This window comes from Piliocolobus tephrosceles, chromosome 21 (assembly GCF_002776525.5).
Source record: "Piliocolobus tephrosceles isolate RC106 chromosome 21, ASM277652v3, whole genome shotgun sequence".
In the NCBI taxonomy this organism is placed as follows: Eukaryota; Metazoa; Chordata; class Mammalia; order Primates; family Cercopithecidae; genus Piliocolobus; species Piliocolobus tephrosceles.
In genome coordinates this window covers 50,374,940-50,388,001 of record NC_045454.1, presented here as the reverse complement: position 1 = coordinate 50,388,001, position 13,062 = coordinate 50,374,940, and the positions used below count along the sequence as shown (strand labels likewise).

The following is a 13,062-nucleotide window of genomic DNA, read 5'->3' as shown; positions in this document are numbered from 1 at the left end:
ATCCATCCATCATCTATCCATCATCTCCATCCATCCATCATCTACCCATTCATCCATCTACTCATCCATCCATCATCTATCCATCATCTCCATCCATCCATCATCTACCCACTCATCCATCCATCATCTATCCATCATCTCCATCCATCCATCATCCAACTCATCTCTCTCTCCCCCACTAGCTGCCAAGCTCTCACTCTCTGGGGGACTCTTCCTTCCTTTCTTGTGTGACCCAGGGAGGCAGGGCTGCCCTCCCAGCTCACAGTGCCCTCCCTGCCCAGGATCTGTAGGAAATCTTCAAACTTGTTTCCTATCGCTGTGCTGCATTTGCACCTTCTGTCGGAAGAACCAGAAGCTGCCCCGGGCTGGGATCCCAGTGCCAGAGCAATGGTCAGGCAGGCAAACGCGGACATGGGTCAGACGCGAGCTATAGGGCAGCCACTGTGTAAACAGCCTCTCGTGTGAGGGGTCCCTGGTCGGGGGTCAGACAACCAGGTCTAAGGCCACCTGCCAGGTAAAAGCATCCGTGCCGGGTGCACCGAACCCCAGGTCTGGCTCCCGTCGTGTCCCGCCAGGGGCAGGGCTGCCAGCCGCTCTGGCGCTGGACCTGGTGAAGCCAGGGCTCTCCACACACTGTGGCATCCGCTTGCTTTTGAGAGGTGTGAAGGCCAGAGACTTGGGCCACAAAGCTGACACGCCCCCATTGGCAGCCCTCAGGGACACTCAGATCTACTTCCCTGCGTGGAGCAGATCTCCAGCAGGGCCTGGGGTGCAGATCCTGCACCTCTAAGCACAGGCCACCCAGGCCAGGTCCTTCTGCTCAGAGGGCGGTGAGCCCCGCGGCCCTGCAGGGGATTTTTGCAGGGGTCTGGGGGGAGCTGGAGTCTGTTGGCAAATCCTGACCGAGTGCCCGCTGTGTGGAAGGCACCACTCTCACACCAGAGGTGCATCTAGAACCCTTGCCTTACACTGCGGGATGTCCTTGCAGGGGGAGGCACCAGCGACACAGGCTGCCCACCAGATGGGAGGCTGCCTGTGGGCAGGGCTGGAGTGGGGCCGGGAGACAACCCTGGGGGCAGAGACCTGAAGGAGCAGCGCCGGAGGAGCCAGGGCCACCGCTGCTGAAACAGCCTTCCAGGCAGGTGAACAGCAGCACAAAGGCCCAGGGGTGAGGTGGAAGAGGCAGGCTGCAGACCAGCTCAGAGGGCTGGAGCCGAGATCAGGGAATCTGGGAAGCTCCTCAGCAACTCGGTCTAAACCACAGGGTTCTGCAGGACTGCAGGGCTCGCCCAGAAGGCAGGGTGCTGGCTCCCAGGGCTCAGACCCGTTTCCTAAGAGCACGAGGCGCTGAGTTAGAATCTTCAGCTGTGTACCAGGGTTTCGTGGCAGGCTCTGGCTTGTCAGGTCCTGTACGCTGCTCCCTGTGTTTCTCTCATTGTGGGGTTTTGGAGATAAATTTGTTAGGATAAGAAAAACATTAGGCTTGGCCCAGTGGCTCATACCTATACCCAGCGCTTTGGGAGGCCGAGGTGGGAGGATCACTTTAGCCTGGGAGTTCAAGACCAGCTTGAGCAACCTAGCGAGACCGCATCTCTACAAATAATTAAAAAATTAGGCCAGGTACAGTGGTTCACACCTGTAATCCCAGCACTTTAGAAGGCTGAGGCGGGTGGATTGCTTAAGTCCAGGAGTTTGAGACCAGCCTGGCCAACATGGTAAAAAAAAGTAGCCGGGCATGGTGCTGTGAGCCTCCAGCTACTCAGGAGGCCGAGGCAGGAGAATCATTTGAATTTGGGAGCTGGAGGTTGCACTGAGCTGAGCTCGCACCACTGCACTCCAGCCTGGGTGACAGAGCAAGACTATGTCTCAAAAATAAATAAATAATAAAAAATAAAAAAATTAGCTGGGTGCAGTGGTGCCTGCCTGTGGTCCCAGCTACCCGGGGCAGGGCTGAGGCAGGAGGATCACCTGAGCCTGGGGGTTCGAGGCTGCAGTGAGCTGTGATTGTGCCACTGAACTCCAGCCTGGGCAACAGAGACCCTGTCTCAACGAAAAGGAAAAGATGGGCCTCACTGCAGATGCCACGCACTGCTCAGGAGATTGTGAACTGGGAATTCCTCAACACCTAGGGCAGGCACTGTATAGCATTTTCTTTTTTTAATGTTTTAATTTGAGGTGAAATTCACATCCTGTAAATTTCAACATCTTAAAGTGAACAGTTGAGAGGTGCCTGGTACAGGGCCAGCAGCAGCTCTGTCCCGTCTGCACGGTACAGTTCTGACATTTCAGAGCTCCGTGCACCCCTGTCCAAGCTCTAATCATGCCAGAGCCTGCATGGCTCCACTAATGAACCTGCCTATTAAGCACGGGGGGGTGCTGAAGGCAGACAGCTCAGAGCCGCTGCCCAAGCAGGTCCCGGGTGCACCTGTGCTGTGTGGGAGGTGCTGAGAGTGGGCAGCCTGTCCTCGTTCCTCCCTGGCCCCAGGGTCCCCAGCTCCTGGCCACCATCAGGCGCAAATGGTCCCTCCTGGAGCCCCAGGCCCCGGGCAGGTGGGCAGTGGTCCCTGGGCCAACCTGGAGGGTCTCCTGTTGGCAAAGGGAAGCCAGCTCTTCATAGGAGCAGCACCAGCCCAGGCAGAGGGAGGGCGTCGGATGGAGAAGTCCCCTGCCCACCCGCCCCCGTCCACCGCGTGGTGCCGGGATCAGGGTGACGTCGTGCCCAGCCATGACCACTCACCTCTTGTTGACCTCGTCCAACTCTGCCCTCAGCTTCCCAATCTCTATCTGCAGCCGGGCGCGCTCTCGAGCTGTCTCATCCAGGACTCTCCGGGCGTCGGCCAGCTCCGACTCGTACAGTGCCTTGATGCCACTCACCTGGGGAGACCCAGGACAGGGTGAAGTGAGGAGGGACCCTTCCCCCTGGACTGCAGCAGCCTGGGGACCCGGCCACTGGCCCCGCTCAGATTCCCGAGGACTAGCACGCAGAGCGAGAGGATGGCAGCCTGGGGACACCGGGACATCCTGTGTTGCCTGTCTCACAGACACAGCAGCGGGAGCCCCTGTCGGGGAGGGGCCGGCACCCAGGACGAAGCCAGGTGGCCCTGGGTCCCAGTCATCCCAGGAGGCCCCCTCCTCTGCTGTAGCCCCCTCTGCAATGATCGTCTCTCCAAGAGCTCCAGCCCCTGGCACAACAGCGTCCAGTGCTGGAGATCAAAGGCCCTGGGCCTGGACCAGCACAGCAGCTGGATGGAGCCTGGCTCTTCCCGGAGGACTGGCCACACCCAGACACGCGGCCCCTTGGCTGCTCTCGTGGCGACACGACGCCGGGCCGTTAGGTGCCTTTTTCACACTCCCGGTTTCAGAACCAGAAAACTGGTGGACGTTTCATCAAGGATCTCTCCCGCTGGGCACGTGGACACTGAGCTGATCACTCTCGGACAACTGGTGATGACAGCAACCCGGGGCCCTCCCAGACCCCGCTGGGCCCCTGAGACCCTCCACCTCTGCAAGCCAGGGCCCCCTCCCAGACCTGCTGGGCCCGAGAGCCCCCTGCCCCCACTAGCCTCTGCAACCTGGGGTCCCCTTCCAGACCCCTGTGGGCCCCTGAGACTCCCCCCAGGCCTCTGCAACCTGGGGCTCCCTCCCAGACTCTGCTGGGCCCAAGACCCGCCCCCCGACCCGTCCCTGCAACCTGACGCCCCCCTCCCAGACCCCGCTGGGCCCAAGATCCCCCCACTTCTGCCAACCGGGGGCCAGCCCGTGCCCCTCTATGCCCCCACCTTGTACGCAGACACACGGCCCAGGCTCAGGCTGGGCTGCTCCCTGGGATGGAGGGAGGAGCATCTGGCCACCCCCTGCCATGTCCCTGCCGACAGGCCAGCTGCCAATGTGGTGGCTCGGAGGCTCCAGGACAGAAGCTCCCACCCCTTAATCACAGGGATCTGCAGTCAGAGCCCCCAGCACCTCCCCACCAGCGGCCCCCACCTTTCCCCAGCTCCCCCCACCACCAGCTGCCCCCACCTTCCACCCCTCAATCATAGGGATCTGCGGTCCCCAGCTCCCCACCCCACCAGCCACCCCCACATTTCCCCACGGAGACCTGGCCCAGCCAGCAAGGATGCGGAGAGGGGCTAGAGAGCCAGGGGTCACCAGGGCGGGCAGAAGTGACTGGAGCACCCTCTGGGCCTCCCGGCTAAAGAAAGCCCCCAAACCCGCCCCTCTCGAGGGCACACGCGGTGCCCGGGAAGGCGACCTCTTCTACTAATCCTGCTGCAACCGCAGCCGCCACCTGCCTGGCCTCTGCACGCGCCAGCTGGGGGCACGGCTCAGGCTGCTCGTGGCCTTCCTGCCTCCCCTCCTCCCACAGGACCATGCCCTCAATGAGTTTAAAAATATGTGGAAGCAAATCGCAGTGAGATGCCACTTCGCACCTGCCAGGGCGTCCGTCAAGAAGACAGACAGTCGCAGGTGCGGGCGAGTACACAGAGAAATCGGAACCTCACAGACAGTGGCAGGAACCTGAGCTGAGGCAGCCCTACAGAAAACAGCCCAGGGGCTCCCCCAGGAATCACAGAGCCACCCCGTGACCCGGTAACTCCACTCCTGGGTGTGGACCCAGAAGAAATGAAATTCACTTCCATGCATGTTTGAAAACTACACACGGTGCTGGGCGAGGTGGCTCACGCCTGTAATTCCAGCACTTTGGGAGGCAGAGGTGGGCAGATCACGAGGTCAGGAGATCGAGACCATCCTGGCTAACACGGCGAAACCCCGTGTCTACCAAAAATACAAAAAAAAATTAGCCAGGCGTGGTGGCGGGCGCCTGTAGTCCCAGCTACTCAGGAGGCTGAGGCAGGAGAATGGTGTAAACCTGGGAGGTGGACATTGCAGTGAGCCGAGATCACGCCACTATGCTGCAGCCTGGGCAACACAGAGACTCTGTCTCAAAAAAACATATACATATGGCCGGGAGCCGTGGCCCAGAGGCCTGTCATCCCAGCACTTCAGGAGGCCGAGGCAGGCGGATCACCTGATGTCAGGAGTTCGAGACCGGCCTGACCAACATGGAGAAACCCCATCTCTACTAAAAATACGAAATTAGCCGGGTGTGGTGGCGGGTGCCTGTAATCCCAGCTACTCGGGAGGCTGAGGCAGGGGAATCGTTTGAACCCGGGAGGTGGGTGAGCCAGGATCGCGCCAGTGCATGCCACTTGGGCAACATAGTGAAACTCCATCTCAAAAAAAAAAAAAATTTATATATCTATCTATATATATATATTCCATTAAAACATTACACATCCTATCACCCCGGCATGACCATGAGAAAAACAACACACAAACCCCCATTGAGGAACATCCTACTGCACACCTGCCCAGCCCCGCTCAGGACCAACCAGCACCTCTAACCAGGATCGTGGAGGAAACTACCAGCCTGGAGGAGCCTGGGAGAAAGGGACATGGTCACTAAATGTCACGTGAGATAGTGGATGGGGTCTTGGGGCAGGAAAGGACATCAGGGGAAACTGAGGAAGTATGAATACATGATGGATCTGCCCACCTCAGCCTCCCAAAGTGCTGGGATTACAGGAGTTAGCCACCGCACCCGGCATAAGCTGATGGAAGGCTGAGGCCAGCAGATCACCTGAGGTCAGGCATTTGAGACCAGTCTGGTCAACATGGTGAAACCCCATCTCTACTAAAAACACAAAAATTGCACCACTGCATTCCAGCCTGGGCGAGCACAGAGCAAGACTCTGTCTCAAAAAAAGTAACTTTTTTTTAAGACAGAGTCTTGCTCTGTCTCCCAGGCTGGAGTGCAGTGGGGTGATCTCAGCTCGCTGCAACCTCCGCGTCCTGGGTTCAAGTGATTCTCCTGCCGCCCGAGTATCTGGGACTACAGGTGCCCACCACCACGCCCAGCTAATCTTTGTATTTTTAGTAGAGATGGGGTTTCACCATGCTGGCCAGGATGCTTTTAATCTCCCAACCTCATGATCCACCTGCCTCAGCCTCCCAAAGTGCTGGGATTACAGGTGTGAGCCACTGCGCCCAGACGGTTTCTACATTTTTAAATGGCTAGGGGTGGCCAGGAGAGGTGGCTCATGCCTGTAATCCCAGCACTTTGGGAGGCAGAGGCTGGCAGATCACCTGAGGTCACGAGTACGAGACCAGCCTGACCAGCATGGTGAAACCCCATCTCTGCTAAAAATACAAAAATTAGCCTGGCGTAGCAGTGCAAACCTGCGATCCCAGCTGCTGGGGAGGCTGGGGCATGAGAATCGCTTTAATCCGGGAGGCGCAGGTTGCAGTAAGCCGAGATTGTGCCACTGCACTCCAGCCTGGACAACAGAGCGAGACTCCGTCTCAAAAACAAAAACAATAAAGGCTAGGGGAAAAAGATGAAGACACTTTGTGACACAGGCCGATTCTATGCACTTCACAGTTCCATGTGTATAAATAAAGTTTTATTGACACACAGCTGCATCCATTTATTCACCTATGGTCTAAGGCAGCTTTCAGCCTATAGCAGAGCTGAGTGGTTTCAATGGAGACAGTCTGGCCTTTTTTAGAAAAAATCTGCCGACCATGCCTGGGTGCCATGCTGTGATGATGAGGAACGTTCTTGTCTAGAGGCCAGGGCACCTCACGAAGACCCTGAGCCTGCGGAACAGGTGTGCTGGGGCAGGACAGGCTGCCTGTGCTTGTGAGGCGCTGCAAAGGGCTGGGGACAGGCTGGGCCTTTTGTTCCATGTGTCATGGCATCAAGTGCTGGGCTTGAGGGATGCCACCAAGTGTGTCCACACACGTGGGCCTGGCAGGGCTCAGACAGCCTGAGATGGCCTTTGCCTGGACCCCTCGGACACAGAGTGGCACAACTCAGCTGGAGGAGTCCACGGTGGGACAAAATGGCCCGGCTGAGAACTACAGCTCTGTGCAGAAAATGCAAACACCAGCTTGGGGTCTCTTCCAAAGCGGACTCCACCCACCACGCTCACCTCTGAGACCCCCTCCAGCAGCCCTAAGCAGCCAGGGGACACCAGGGGCGGGGAAAGGCAGAAGACACTGAAGCCAGGTCTCCTCTTTGGGAACGTAAGGCCTGGCAGGGAAGCACCTGGGGTACCTGCCTTTCCCGCACCTGGACACGGGCCATGGCACTGCCTCCCTGCACCCGTCCCCACCCCCAACACGCAGTGATCCTCCTTCAATAAATACTTCAACAAATACCCATCTGGCCAGCGCCCACCCCACCCTTCCCCAAGCCCTCCAACAGCACTTGTATATGGTGATTCATCCACACCACCAAAAGACACCCCCCAGCATCACATGGGAATGTGGAACCCATGCTTGGCCTGGTTTTGTGCGCGTGTGCAAGGGTGAGCTCGTGCGGGCAGGAAAGAAGTGAGCAAGTTAGCCGGGCGTGGTGGTGCAGGCCTGTAATCCCAGCTACTCGGGAGGCTGAGGCAAGAGAAGTGCTTGAACCCAGGAGGTAGAGGTTCCAGTGAGCCAAGATCACACCACTGCACTCCAGCCTGGGTTACAGAGAAAGACTCTGTCTAGAAAAAAAAAAAAAAAAAAGGCCAGGCACGGTGGCTCACGCCTGTAATCCCAGCACTTTGGAAGGCTGAGGTGGGCAGATCACAAGGTCAAGAGATAGAGACCATCCTGGTCAACATGGTGAAACCTACGTCTCTACTAAAAATACAAAACTTAGCCGGGTGTGGTGGCACACACCTGTAATCCCAGCTACTTAAGAGGCTGAGGCAGGAGAACTGCTTGAACCCGGGAGGCAGAGGTTGCAGTGAGCTGAGATCGCACCACTGCACTCCAGCCTGGCGACAGAGTGAGATTCTATCTCAAAAAAGTGAGAAAGGTGTGTGTGAGGACCTCGGGGGACGCCACGCACCAGGATGCTGTGAGTCGTGTTATGAGCCTGAAAAAATCTGAACCCAGTCCCTCATGCCTCCCAGCAGGCTCCTCGGCCTGGCCATTCTCGTGGGGGTCGCGTTATCCTCATGGAGGTTGGGTCATCCCCATGGGGGCCAGGTAATTCTCTTTTCAGGGGGCTGAGTAGCACCCCAGCCTCCAGCCACTCTATGCCAATGATGTCTCTCTCCCAGTGTGACAACCAAAGGCAGGCCCAGCCTTGGCCAAGAGTCCCGGGGGCAGAACCTGGCCAGGTGAGACAGGCCCTGCTGTCCAGGTGACCTGCATGCTCTGAGGCCTGACACCCCAGGTCCCTCCTCGCCAGAGCTCCCTCGCCTGCCCCCCATCCTGCCAGCCTGAGCCGGAGGCTGCCCTCTGAACCCCACCTGGCCCACCTGTGTCTAGAAAGCCCCCAGCTATTCCGGGTCACTCCCTCCACGTGACGCCTCCCTACCAGCGGCCCTTACCCCAGCAGGTTTCCAGCTCTGCTCCCCACTAGCTGGGTTCCGGGCCCACCAGTCCCAGGCGGAACTCCCAGCTGTCCCCTGCCACATGCCCTGCAGACACAGCTGGGTGACAGGGCTCACGGGGGGGCCAGTGTGTCATCTGCTGAATGACCCGCTGTCAGACCCGCATTTCACCCCGCCTGAGTGAACTGAGTTGTAAAGGACGCTGCTGGGGCCGCGAGAGGTGGCTGGGCCAGGCTCCCTCTAGAGCACGGGGCGGTCCAACAGGGCGTCCAGTGGGGCTGGGGCTGGTACCTCCCCAGCACTCATGAGGCCCTGCACCCTCAAAGCTCCCTGCAGCTGTTCATCCCATTGGCAGGTGGGACAACAGAGGCCCGAAGACAAGAAACCAGCTCTAACCCCGCATGCCACAGGTCCAGCAGGTGGCCTCGACGTTGGGACAATTCTGTCCCCACTGGACAGACGGCAAGATGGAGGCTCCAAGAGACACCGGGGCCTGCCCAAAGCCACACTAATTGAAAAGCAGGGGACTGGCAAGGGCACGGCGGCTCACACCTGTAATCCCAGTACTTTGGGAGGCCGAGGCAGGCGGACCACCTGAGGCCAGGAGTTTGAGACCAGCCTCACCAACAAGGCCAAACCCTGTCTCTACTAAAAGTACAAAAATGAGCCAGGCGTGGTGGCACACACTTGTAATCCCAGCTACTCGGGAGGCGGGGACAGGAGAATCGCTTGAACCCGGGAGGCAGAAGGTGCAGGGAGCTAAGATCGCACCACTGCACTCCAGCCTGGACAACAGAGCGAGACTCCAACTCAAAAAAAAAAGAAAAAAAAAAGGAAAAAAAAACCAGCAGGGGACTCCAAGCACTGATCTTCCTTCTACCTCCCTGAAGGCACCAGCTACATTCTTTCAGGTTCCCTGTCCCCAGGGCACTGTGACAGCAGAACCCATAGGGAGCCACTAAACAAAAGCTAACCTGCTGTGGCTCCACACACAAGAGGTGAGTATTATAATTATGCCCATTCCAAAGGCGAGGGCACTGAGACTCAGAGAGGGTAAGTGACTAGCCCAAGGCCACACAGAGGGTAAGTGGCTCCCAGAAACGACCTGACCCCCTCAACAAGCAGCTCTTCTCCCAGAACCCACCACGTCCTCTGATCTCCAGATGGGCGAGTGGGGGCTGGGAGCTGCCAATCCCAACTTCAGCACCTGGCTCTCCCAACAGGACGCTGGGACCTGGGGACCCCAGCACCCCAACCCATGGCAGGAATCAAGTGGGTGCTCCTGCCTGCCCTCCGTTCTGGAGTCCTGTCCTTGAACTGGGCATGGCCAGCGGGAGGGACAAAGAGCCCCCCCAGGGTTAGGTTGGGGGGCAGGACAGATTGCACCCAGACCCCAAGACACCCCGACCTCACGCCCCCTTGACGGGCAGACTTTCCAGCCCTTTCTCCTTCAGTCCGCACTGAAGCCTCGGGGTCCATTCAGAACCTCAACACTTTCCTCTGAACCCAAGACCCCAGCTCTCCCCCTTCCTTCATATTCCCTTGGGGGCAGAACCTGCCAGGCCACCAGTGACCCCAGGGCACGGATAAGGGCCTGCCAAATTTCCCATGGGACCCCAAGGTATCAGAACCTCTCCCTTGGCCCCTACCCCACTTCCCCCGCCCGGGTGAGAGATGAGGGGCCTAATTCCCACCCCAGTCACCAATCTCTCCTGGATTCATCAGGAAACTCACTAAAACTCCAGGGAGAACTGAGACCACGTGACTCACCCCAGAGACTCCAGGAAGACCCCCCCCACACCCCATCATGGGCCTCCTCAGAGGGCCTGGGCCCCCCAGTCTCCTTGGAGCCCAGAGACCACCCCCATTCCCCCCGGATGCCCCGACACCCAGCTTCATCCCCACAGACTCCCACTCACACCCCCTCAGTTGGCAGGGGGTCCACCAAGTCTCCTTGGAATCCTCTGAGGGATGAGGCACATGGTGGGCTGCAGCCCAATACTCAGGGAGCCCTCAAATCCCCAGGACCTCTCTTTGGTGGGGAGCCCTAGTCTGCAACCCTCATGGCCCCAGAATACACCTCTCACAGAAGGGTCCCCAGAGCTAGCTGGAGGCCCCTCTGCAGCCTTCACTCAGGACAGGGCTCCTGGGGCCCCCTCCATAGGTGGGGCCTTCCTGGTCAGCACTTTTCCCTCCATGCCCTAGAAACCCCTGGGGACCCCTGAGAGAATGGGCCATTCCCGTCTGCACCCCTCCCATGGGGTCCCCCAAGATCTAGGAAACTGCGATGAGCAGGGTCTGCCCAGGCGGTACCCCTCACTCAGGGTCTCCTCCTGGAGATCCCCGAGGCCGGGTCGTCCCCACTCCTGCTCAGGGTCCTCCGCGATCGCATACCCCGCGGTGGGCTGGGCCTGGCCGAGCTGCACCCCTCACTCAAGGGCCCCTCGAAACCCCCTGGAGACCCCCAAGCAGGGACCTGTCCCGGTCTGCACCCCTGCCCAGGGTCCCCGCGATAGCGCACCCCGCGGTGGGCAGGGCCTGCACCCTTCATTCAGGAGCCCCCCAAACCCCCTGGAGACCCCGAGCCGGGAGTCGTTCAGAGTCCCCCGCGATCGCGCGCCCCGCGGTGGGCGGGGCCTGGCCGAGTAGCACCCTTCGCTCAGGAGGGACTCTCCGAAAAGCGGCGGAGATCCCCGAGGCCGGACTGTCCCCGTCTGCATCCCAGCTCAGGGTTCCCCGCGATTGGGAGCCCCGCGGTGGGCTGGGCCTAGCCGAGCAGCACCCCTTACTCAGGAGCCCCCAAACCTCCTGGAGACCCCTGAGCCGGAGCCTGTCGCCGTCTGCACCCCCGCCCAGGGTCCCCGCGATCACGCACCCCGCGGTGGGCGGGGCCTGGACGAACTGCACCGCTCACTCTGGGGCCCCTCGAAACCCCCTGGACACCCTCGAGAGCCGGGCCCTTTCCCGTCTGCACCCAGAGTCCCAGCGATCGCGCACCCCGAGGTGGGAGGGACCTGGCCGAGCTGCACCCCTCACTCAGGGGCCCCCCGAAACCCCGCGCAAACCCCCGAAACCGGGGCCCGTCCCCGTCTGCACCCCCGCCCAGGGTCCCCGAGATCGCGCGCCCCGCGGTGGGCGGGGCCTGCCGGCTGCACCCCCGCCCGACCCCTAAGCCCCTGCGCCCACCTCGCGCGTGGTCACCTCCTCCTTCTCTGAGATCTTGAGCAGGAGCCGGTCGTTCTCCAGCTCCAGCGCGCGGACGCGATCGATGTAGTGAGCCAGGCGGTCGTTGAGCTCGCGCAGCTCCTCCTTCTCCTGCAGCCGCGACAGGCGCGTGGGCGACAGCGGCGTGGCTGGTCCGCCCGCGCGGCCGGCCAGCGGCGTGGCCATGGTGGCGGCGGCTCGCGGCCTGCGCTGCTCCCGACGGCGGCCCGGGCTCGGCGGGCTCATTCAATCCGCGCCGCCGGCTGCAAGATGGCGCCGCGCCGCGCCGCGCCCGCCGCCCGCCGCCGCGGGGCAGCCTGGGACTGGTAGTCCGGCCACCGGGCGCGCGCGGGGCACGCCGGAAGTTGAAGTCTCTGTCCAGCTCCCGCTTCGCAGAGGCGCTGACTACAGAGACGGACTGCCTGGCTGCAAACTCCCAGCTCCGCCACGAGGAAACAGCATTGAGTTCCTTTTTAGTGCCTGTTTCCACACTTAGAGAACCTCAAAACATGCTCAAAGAACCAGACACAAAGGGCCCTATAGGGCCGGGCGTGGTGGCTCACGCCTGTAATCCCAGCACTTTGGGAGGCCAAGGCCGGTGGATCACTTGAGGTCAGGAGATCGAGACCAGCCTGGGCCACATAGGGAGACTCCACCATCTCTACTATGGAGGCGCACGCCTGTAATCCTAGCTACTGGGGAGGCTGAGGCAGGAGAAGCGCTTGAACTTGGGAGGTGGAGGTTGCAGTGAGCCAAGATCGTGGCACTGCACTCCAGCCTGGGCAACAATGGGAAACTCTGTCTCAAAAAAAAAAAAAAAAAAAAGGGGGAAAAAAAAGCCATATAGTGTACAATGCTACTGATATAAAATGTCCAGAAGGCTATCAAGGAGCATGAATTTCAACAAATTGAGTTTAATGATCTCATTGGCTCTTATTAGCAATTCATGAATCGGACAGCATTCAGTCTATGAAATAGGCACTCAAATGAGCTGAGCAGAGAGAATGGGCACTCTGCATTATAGGCAGAAAAGGCTGAAGAAAGGAGAAATAATAAATAAAATAAAAGCCAGGCCAGGGACAGTGGTGGCTCACGCCTGTAATGCCAGCACTTTGGGAGGCTGAGGTGGGAGGATCGTTTGAGCCCAGGAGTTTGAGACTGGCCTGGGCAACATAGCAAGACCCAATTTCTAAAAATAAAAAAAAAAAAAAATAGCCAGGTGCAGTGGCTCACACCTGTATTCCCAGCACTTTAGGAGGCCAAGCCGGGCAGATCATGAGGTCAGGAGTTTGAGACCAGCCTGACCAATATGGTGAAATCCTGTCTCTACTAAAAATGCAAAAATTAGCCAGGCATGGTGGCACATGTCTGTAGTCTCAGCTACTCGGGAAGCTGAGGCAGGAGAATTGCTTGAACCCGGGAGGCGGAGGTTGCAGGGAGCCGAGATTGCACCACTGCACTCCAG

The 13,062-nt window shown here is 59.4% G+C and overlaps 1 protein-coding gene across 1 annotated transcript in view; it reads right to left on the bottom strand.

Moving 5' to 3' along the window:
* Positions 1-11,904, bottom strand: part of LMNB2 (lamin B2) — a 24,064-nt gene extending 12,160 nt beyond the window's left edge. Inside the window, exons 1-2 of the mRNA XM_026449495.1 lie at positions 11,580-11,904; positions 2,738-2,874 (exon numbers count right to left, since the gene is read on the bottom strand). Of these exons, the coding sequence (XP_026305280.1) occupies positions 2,738-2,874; positions 11,580-11,843 (401 nt within the window). The 5' untranslated portion in view covers positions 11,844-11,904. The remainder of the gene's footprint in view (positions 1-2,737; positions 2,875-11,579) is intronic.
* Positions 11,905-13,062: the final 1,158 nt, after the last annotated feature.